The following is an 8,861-nucleotide window of genomic DNA, read 5'->3' as shown; positions in this document are numbered from 1 at the left end:
ACTTACAAATTTCCTTTTTCTTAATCTTTTAGAGTTTAATAATCTACTTTATAAATCTCATTTTTCTTTTCTTGTATTAATATTTCTACTTAACATTCTTAATCTTTCTTTGGTCCTATAATTAATTATAAACCTTTTTTCAAACTTCTCTCTAAATATTTTATGGAGAAATTTTGAGAGAGAGAGAGTATATTAGGTCCATCACAATCGTAATCATTTATTGATATTAATTTTTATAAAATAATCTCTGTCAAAAAATTAATAAAATAATCAAATAAATTAAAATAAAAATACATCTAACCATATAATTAAAGCCATCAGCCATGTAACTGAAGACAAATTCCAAAAAAATTCAACTAATCATTGTTTATATATATATATTCACAATTTTCACAGGTATAGAATAGTTAATTACTCATGCAAATTAAACATAAGATGGACATGCGTCTTCTACATACTAATACCCCCAAAAACACTGTATATCTAAATCATCTGAAAGTTCTTTGTAATTCCTCATGACCAAAGCATGTAACGACCTGATTTCAAAATCAGAAGAATGGTACATTGTGAATCTGAAGTACTTAATCAATTGCCCCTTCAAGGACAGGTTTCGCTTTTGGTAAATAGTATGAGAAATGTACTATTTGTCCACTAGTTTCATGCACCCTGTAATCAAGGGAGACAAAGTAAGTGATAGAATGACTCAGATAATAAAATTAACCAAAAATCCTTGAGAAAGATAAAAGATAATTTTATTACATTTTCTTTATACTATATATATATATTCTAAGAGTATATTTTCCTAGTATAAAAATAAAAAGGATAAAGTATATTTTTTTATTTTTAAAGTTTATCAAATGTTTTAAAAATATTCTTTAAGTTTTATTTTGTTTTAATTTCATCCCAAAAATTTTCGATTTGAATCAATTATATTTTCGACAGCTAAATTTCAAAATATTTAAGACCAATAATATAACAAAAATGCATAAAAATTATACTTGATTTGCTTGTGTTAAAAGTTGTTTATATGAAATTATTGTTAAATTAATTTTAAAAAATTTTAAAAATTAACTACCAAAGATATATTTGATACAAATCGAACACTTCTAAGATCAAATTGAAACAAAATAAAATTTACGAATATTTTTAAAATTTTTACCAAACTTTAAAAACAAAAAATATACTTTATCCTAATAGAACTCATACTAATAAATAAATACTTTATTTCATCATTTTGAATTAACACAATCTAGGCATCATTGACTTGACTCATATATTTACACATTATAATGGAGAAACAATAATATTTGAATTGACTCATAAACTCATAGCTTTATCACTATTATGGTTTATCACTGTTTCAATAGGCAATAACATATCTAATTAATTTATTTTTCATTCATTAAATAAGGATAATTATATAACATAAAAATATCTTATACTCTAATTAAAAATTTTGAGTTTAAATATTATAAATAACAATTTATTCTTTTTGAGTGTATATAATATTTTAGGGAAAAAAATATAGACAAAACTCCTCTTAATTCCTATTATATATACTACACTAGATATATTATATAAAATATCACCATCTATCTTTTATCTGATCAGTATTCGATATTAATAGCTATAGAGCAGAGTTTCATTCATGGATTTGTCTAATAAACATTCATCTTTATTATAAGAGAATATTTTTTTAGTAATATGTCAATTTTTTTTTAAGTTAATGTCATTTTTAAATTAACTTTTTAGATGGCATCCTTCCTATATATATTATTATATAAACAATTATACTTGAAAATGAAATAGTAAATCAATTGTCAACGTGATAAAAGAGTAACATTTGAATAATAAATTACAAAAAAAGTGATATTTTTTATCATAAATATAGATAGAAAGTAAGTAGTAGTTAAGTGCACTTGCTTGAAAAATAATTATGTTAGGTATATATTAAAATTAGTCACCAACTAGTATAAAATATATGTCTGAATATAAAATACACATTAAAAACAAGGTAAACGATACTATATAATTATTAATTTTGGTGGTTGATTTCAGTGTAAAAATAATACTTTTACCTGAAAAAAGGGATGCGCAGGGAAAGTAGTAGTTTCTTGAGTGACCTTTACTTTGTGATACTGCCATTGGCACTGGAACTTGGCCTTTGGATGCAAATCGATCCATGTATGGGGTAGCTACAAACTCCTCACCATGACAAACCAAGGTAACTTCACAGGATACTGGTGCATTTTTCTTTACAAATTCTCCTCTACTCAATTTGTTGCTGCGCCTTTTCCTATAACATTATTAAGAAAGTTGTTAGCACCGATGAACATTGAATAGGTATAATTATATAAGTAATCCTAAGACTTTAGTCTAGAACAGGTTCTTATAATACCATGCATACATTGTCTTAATATTTCATATTGATTTGTTTGACAATAATATTTCTGTTTTAGTATAAAATTCATTTAATTTCTAGTCTACAAAAGAATTGGATGGTAATTTGATAAAAGTAAAACCAGACTCATATTTTCTATCTTATTCCTGTGGTACAATATATTTTTATATTTTTTTCCAACAATACTCGCTAAATATAACCATGAAGTTGACTTTCTTTGTTAAAGTCAAGCAGAATAACTCCATTTTAAGAGTAAAATTTTACACCTTCTGCCATCTATGAAGATATATCTATATGTCTCAAATCCAGGGATTTGTAACTCTCGATTTCTGGAATATATATGCGGGCAAAACAAATTCTTGTATGGTCTTAAACAAGCTTCTCATATTATATCTTGATCCTCAAAGAAGCAGTCAACCGGTGCTAAATCATCAACTAAAGCGGCACTATATATTGGTTCCACCGCAGAACTCCTATGGTTGTGTGAATTATTTAAGGAACTCAAGTTACTTACCAATTTACCATTGCTACCTATCTTTGTGCCATTCCATCTTTCGCACTCGGACAAACACCTTGCTATTGAATATCATTTTGTTCGTTCTAACTTATCATTGCCAACAGGAACTCCCCGAATTCCATGTGCTAAAGCCATTACCTCTCGTATACTAATAAATTTTATTTGTTACCGATTCAAATTTTATTTGTTACAAACTTAAATTGAATTTCAAATAAATTCAAACTACTATATCTTATAAATGCTTTAAATACTTGTATTTGACAATTTATCACATGCATAGCTAATAAAGTAATAATACACATCAATTTCTCTACCTTCTCTTTTTCTTTATATAAAATCTAACAAGAAGAACTGGGTATGATACCTTGTGTAGGGTAGCTTTTTCATTCCTATGATAATGTTGGATATGTTAAGTATAGAGATGAGATCTAAAATGGCTTTTCCTGTGTCATTGCTCTCAAGAAGCAACGTTTCAGCAGTTATCTGTGAGAGTAAGCAAGAACAACGTTACAAGAGCACAAATTGGTAAGGGGACGACTATTAACCTGGTTTCCAACTTTGGCTTAATATTTCTTTTCATAAGATAATTTGAACATGTATACTTGCAAGTTATTATAATACACTAGTATTTTTACTGTAACAATATTATGGAAATATAAATTTTTTAAAATTACGGTCCACTTTATTCTGACAATATAAATTATGCATAACACAAAAGATTTATAAAATTAAACAATTTTTATAAAAAAAAAAATCGTAAGTTGACAAAAGTCTTTGACTAAAAAGACCAAGATATATGTAGGTAAAAATAATATTTGTTCTCTCTATGTATATAAAAATATAATTAGATATTAGTATAAAAAAAATTATACTGATAGTTATAAAATTAACTCAAAATTAAATTTTTTAAAACAATTAAATCTTGATTCTAACTTTTAATTATAACATTAGTATTCTCTCCAAATTATATGTAATAAATATTTGAAAGAAGAGACATAAAAATATAAGTTAGAAAAATAAGTGGTAAAATTTTAAAACTTAATAAAAAAACTAAAAAATTATGTATATAATAACAATAATAATAATATTTTTTATTTAAATTATATTATTTTGTTAATTTTATTTTCTGTAGAAGAGAAGATAAAAAAATAGAGAATGAGAGAAAAAGAGAGAGAAAGATAAAGATGAAGAATGAGAATGAGAGTGGAAATTTGTTAATTTTGAAAGAAAAAATTTATTTTAATTATAAAAAAATATTAGATGACATATTTTGATTTGTCAAATTACTAATATAAAATATAAATTATATATAGAGTAAAAATAGTAGAGAGAAATAGAAAAATGGAGAAAGATAGATGAGAGAAATTAGGAAGGGAGTTTATTAATTTTGGAAAAAAATTTTCTTTCAATTTTAATAAGAGAGTGTATGTGATACATTTGATTATTAAATTAGATAGTAATATATGATACATAATATAGGTATATTTTAATTTCAATTTTAATATTTTAATTTTAATTTTAATACAATTAAATAATGTCATGTTGCACATTTTGATTGTCAAATTAGTAATTAGTTATTGATATTGATAATGATATATAAAATAGATAGAGTGGTTGAAAGAATGAGAGAAATAGAGAAAAGAAGAGAAAGGAGAGGAGAACTCTTTAATTTTGGAGGAAAAGATTTGATTTCAATTGTAATGAGGAAGTGACATGTGACACATTTTTGTTGTAAAATTAGTAAGGATAAGGGAAGAATTCTTTAATTTTAATTTGGAGGAAAAGATTTAATTTCAATTATAATAAGAGAGTGACATGCATGTGGCACATTTTGGTTGTAAAATTAGTAAGGGAGAGAGGAAAATTCCTTAATTTTGAAGGGAAAGATTTTATTCCAATTGCAATGAGAAAGTGATATATAGCACATTTTGATTGTAAAATAATAGATATATAATAGATTTAATACATGATTCAACAACATTCACAACATGACATATTATTTTTTTAGAGAACATTTCACTTCCTTCTCTTACGAGATGTTAAAATGACACTTCTCTGTCTTTTATTTATAAAATGTACATTTCCCTCCCTTATAACTTTTAAAAACCTCCTTTTTAATCCATTTTAATTTTTTTGTATTAACTAATTTTAACTTTATCCATTTTTTTAAGAAAAAATAAATTATTTTTTTACAAAAATACTCTTTAACAAAAATTTTATTTTTTTTGTCATTAATTTTACTTACCAAAATATTCTTTAATAAATTATTTTTTATTGATTAAATTGTATTTTTACCAAAATATTTTTAAAAAAATTTAATAATTAAATTATTTTTTTTAGAATACCCTTCAATAATTTTTTAATTATTAATTATAATTTTACCAAAATTTTTGTTAACAATTTTTTATATTTTACTATTAATTTTTTAATATCAATATATATTATTTTAATATTAAAAAAATCTAAGTAAAATTATTTTTCAATATCAATATGTATTAATTGTTATACATATTAACAATGGTAAGATTTTTTTATTTAATGTTAAAATAATATAGATTGATATCAAAAAATTAATAGTAAAATATAAAAAAGTTGTTAACAAATTTTGGTCATAATTTAATAATTAAAAAATTAGTAAAGGGTATCTTAGAAAAAAATAAATTAGTTATTAAATTTTTTAAAAAATATTTTGATAAAAATATAATTTAATAAATAAAAAATAATTTATTAAATGGTATTTTGATAAGCAAAATTTAATGATAAAAAATAAAATTTTTGTTAAAGAATATTTTTGTAAAAAATACTTTTTATAAAAAAATAGATAAAATTAATATTAGTTAATACAACATTTAAAATAAATTAAAAAAAATTTTTAAAAATTATAAAAAGAAAATATACATTTTATAAATAAAGAAAAAAAATATTATTTTAATATCTCACAAGAAAAGAAGGAGGAAAGTAAAATTTTCTCTTTATTAAATATGGTTGGTCTAAATACATGCAAATTAAATCTGTACCTTGGCTTCATTGATGAGCTGGACATACTTCTGCAAAAGTTCCTTCCTCTTGTTGTTCACTTGATTCACGTAAAATCTCACTTGTTGTGGGGTCAATTGGCTTCTATCAAACTTTCCAACTATCACATATGCCATTTTTTTAATTGGAAATTCAGCTATTGAGAGGTATACTTTTTTTTATAGGGAAAAAATGCCAAGTCAAAGATATAAAGCACAAAGAAAAGTTTTCAACAAAAGTTCTGTTTTGTGATCAATTAATTTTTCACTAAAGTTTATCATAATACTATTTTTTCTAAAACTTAAATATTTCTAATACGTGTCTCACACAAAAAATTTTTAATATCATGTTATATTATGATACTATTTTTTTTAAATTTAAATCGATAAAAAAAAAGTATATTAATAAATGTATCTCTAATGATAACGTGTTTGATTTTCTTTTACTTTTATTATTTTCTGACATAAAAATTTCTTGAAGAAAAAATTAACAATAGAAAACTTATTACCAGGCGTGGGAATCATTGTGATTGGTGGCGATACATGGACAAGAAAAATCCGAGCACCAGGAGAAACAACATGATCAAGAACCCACTGCACCAAATCCAAGTCATCTTTGCCAACAGCAACATGAAGATCATCATCTCCTCTATTCTTGTTGTTTGTTATGCTCTTACCATCTTCAACTATCTCCACAATTTCTGCCGACAACGATACCATCGAATAACGGTCGTACTCGCCATTCTCTTCGTCACCACAGGCCGCGGCTGCCATGAAGATTTCATTATTGTTAGCTCCATATCTACCATTGTTGTTCAAAACTCTGATCCCTTCAAATGACTCAGATATTTCAGGAGTCACTATTTCTTGGGAGTTATAGCCATAGTAATCTTTAACATCACCAAAACAGAAGCCATTAACTCCATTATTGTTACTGTCACTTCTCTTGGGAGTTTTTGACCACCATATTGATTTGGAATAGTAAACTTTTGCTTCAGTTGGGGTGTGATCTTCATCTGCCATATCAATGCGTCTTTGTGTCTCCTTAATCCTCTGAGAGTTGTTAGAGGTTTTAATTTGCTGGGTTTAAAAATGGGCATTTTGTGAAGAGTTCGTTGCCAACAAAGCATGTAGAAAGGAGATACTCTCTTGTCAATATCAGAAACATCATTGGATTTGTCATCCTATGTTTTTGACAACTTATTGCCATCCATACGTCATTTTTTCTTCGAGTAGCTTACAAACACAATCGTACAATCATTACTAGAACTGATTATATTCTTTTAGGGTTAAGACCTTTGGATTATTTACAAATTACAATTAATCAAGAACTACTTCTGCCTGTAAATATCTATCATTATAATTTAAGATTAAAAGTTTTGTGAAACATGTGAAACAATTTCTATTATTTTAGATTTTCAGTGTGATGTTAATTTTGTTTTAGCGATGCTACATGGCCAAATTGTTTTAATTTTGTTCCAAAAGTTTTCGATTTGCATTAAATATATTCTTGACGACTAATTTTTTAAAAAAATTAAGACTAATTCAACAACAATTTCATAAAAGCAAATCTCAACATAAGCAAACTAAGCATAATTTTCATGTATTATTGTTAGATTGGTCTTAATTTTTTTGAAAATTTAGCCATCGAAGGTATATTTGATACAAATCAAAATTTTTAGGACAAAATTAAAACAAAATAAAATTTAGGAATATTTTTTAAATTTTTGATCAACTTTAAGAACAAAAAATATATTTTACCCTTTATTCATTTAACATGTTTTTGCATTTTATTTTTTAAAATTATCCTTATAATAAATCATAATCACATTATAATTTATTAATTTAAAAATATTTTGTTAGCACTAATCTCTCTCGTACAATTTATGTAAAATAATTTTAAAATGGTTATCACATGATCAAATCATATCTTTTTTAAATTATATTTCTTATGTATTTTTTAATGAATAAATTATATTAATTTTGCATTCATTATTTATGTTTAGACAAGTTTTGTAACGATTTAACTTCCAATACATCATGATCATACTAAAAGTAAGGCGTTACTAACCTGCTTTCCTTATTAACTATTTAATATTGAGCCTTTAGTTCGATATCGCATTTTAATTTTTAAGAAAAAGCCAAAAACTTATTTTTTTATTAATTAAAATCATATATCAAGGATCACTAAGTAATAATAATCACATAATTATTAATAATAATAGATATTATACAAAAGAATTTAAATGAAACTCAGATGCAGCTCCTATCCCTCTGTATAAAATAAAATCTTAATCAACAAAGGCGAGAGAACTCTATGAAAACAACTTAACTCATAAAATTAACTCATAAATAAGTCTAATAACCGCCCGTGGCTTCAAACTGAGTCTTCGAATCTGTATCACTGAATGAGTGGAAAATTTTGGAGTGAGAACAAACCACACCTTCTCAGTAAGGAATGAGAATGTCGTAAAAGTAATGAAATAAAATGCCAATAACTAACTTTACTCAATAAAACTATTTTTATCAAATTCTTGAAAATACTGTTAGTTTTACTTTAGATGATTAATTACTTTTCTTTAACTTTCTAAACTCAAAATAAATTTCAATCACAAAATTAGTCATATTAACCATCTCTCAACCACATAATCATTTCTCAACCACAACATTTCACCTCAATACATCCGTGATGAACTAATAGCACCGGTAAGAAATCCAAACCAACACACAAACAAGTCACAAGAAGACAAACAGCACAACCACAAAGGAGTAACACAAGCAAACATAACCAAATACAAATGCGCAAACATTATGATGCATGTCTGTCCTAAGCAGGTCATGAGCTCACGTGTTGGTTTACACCCTGAAACCCGACATTATCTAGGAACTAGTCCTAGATATGGCTTCCTATTATGTCCTTCATGCATAC

The 8,861-nt window shown here is 25.0% G+C and overlaps 1 protein-coding gene across 1 annotated transcript; it reads right to left on the bottom strand.

Moving 5' to 3' along the window:
- Nucleotides 1-326: 326 nt before the first annotated feature.
- LOC140183966 (uncharacterized) lies at nucleotides 327-7,179 on the bottom strand. Its single transcript, XM_072233797.1, has 5 exons — nucleotides 6,442-7,179; nucleotides 5,936-6,054; nucleotides 3,283-3,401; nucleotides 2,079-2,296; nucleotides 327-666 (listed from the first exon to the last, which is right to left on the bottom strand). The coding sequence occupies exons 1-5, from the start codon at nucleotides 6,953-6,955 to the stop codon at nucleotides 641-643; spliced, it is 996 nt and encodes a 331-aa protein (XP_072089898.1). The 5' UTR covers nucleotides 6,956-7,179; the 3' UTR covers nucleotides 327-640.
- Nucleotides 7,180-8,861: the final 1,682 nt, after the last annotated feature.

The sequence above is a fragment of the Arachis hypogaea genome, chromosome 1 (assembly GCF_003086295.3).
Source record: "Arachis hypogaea cultivar Tifrunner chromosome 1, arahy.Tifrunner.gnm2.J5K5, whole genome shotgun sequence".
In the NCBI taxonomy this organism is placed as follows: Eukaryota; Viridiplantae; Streptophyta; class Magnoliopsida; order Fabales; family Fabaceae; genus Arachis; species Arachis hypogaea.
Note: the sequence above shows the minus strand (reverse complement) of the source record. Positions and strands in the feature narration are given on the sequence as shown.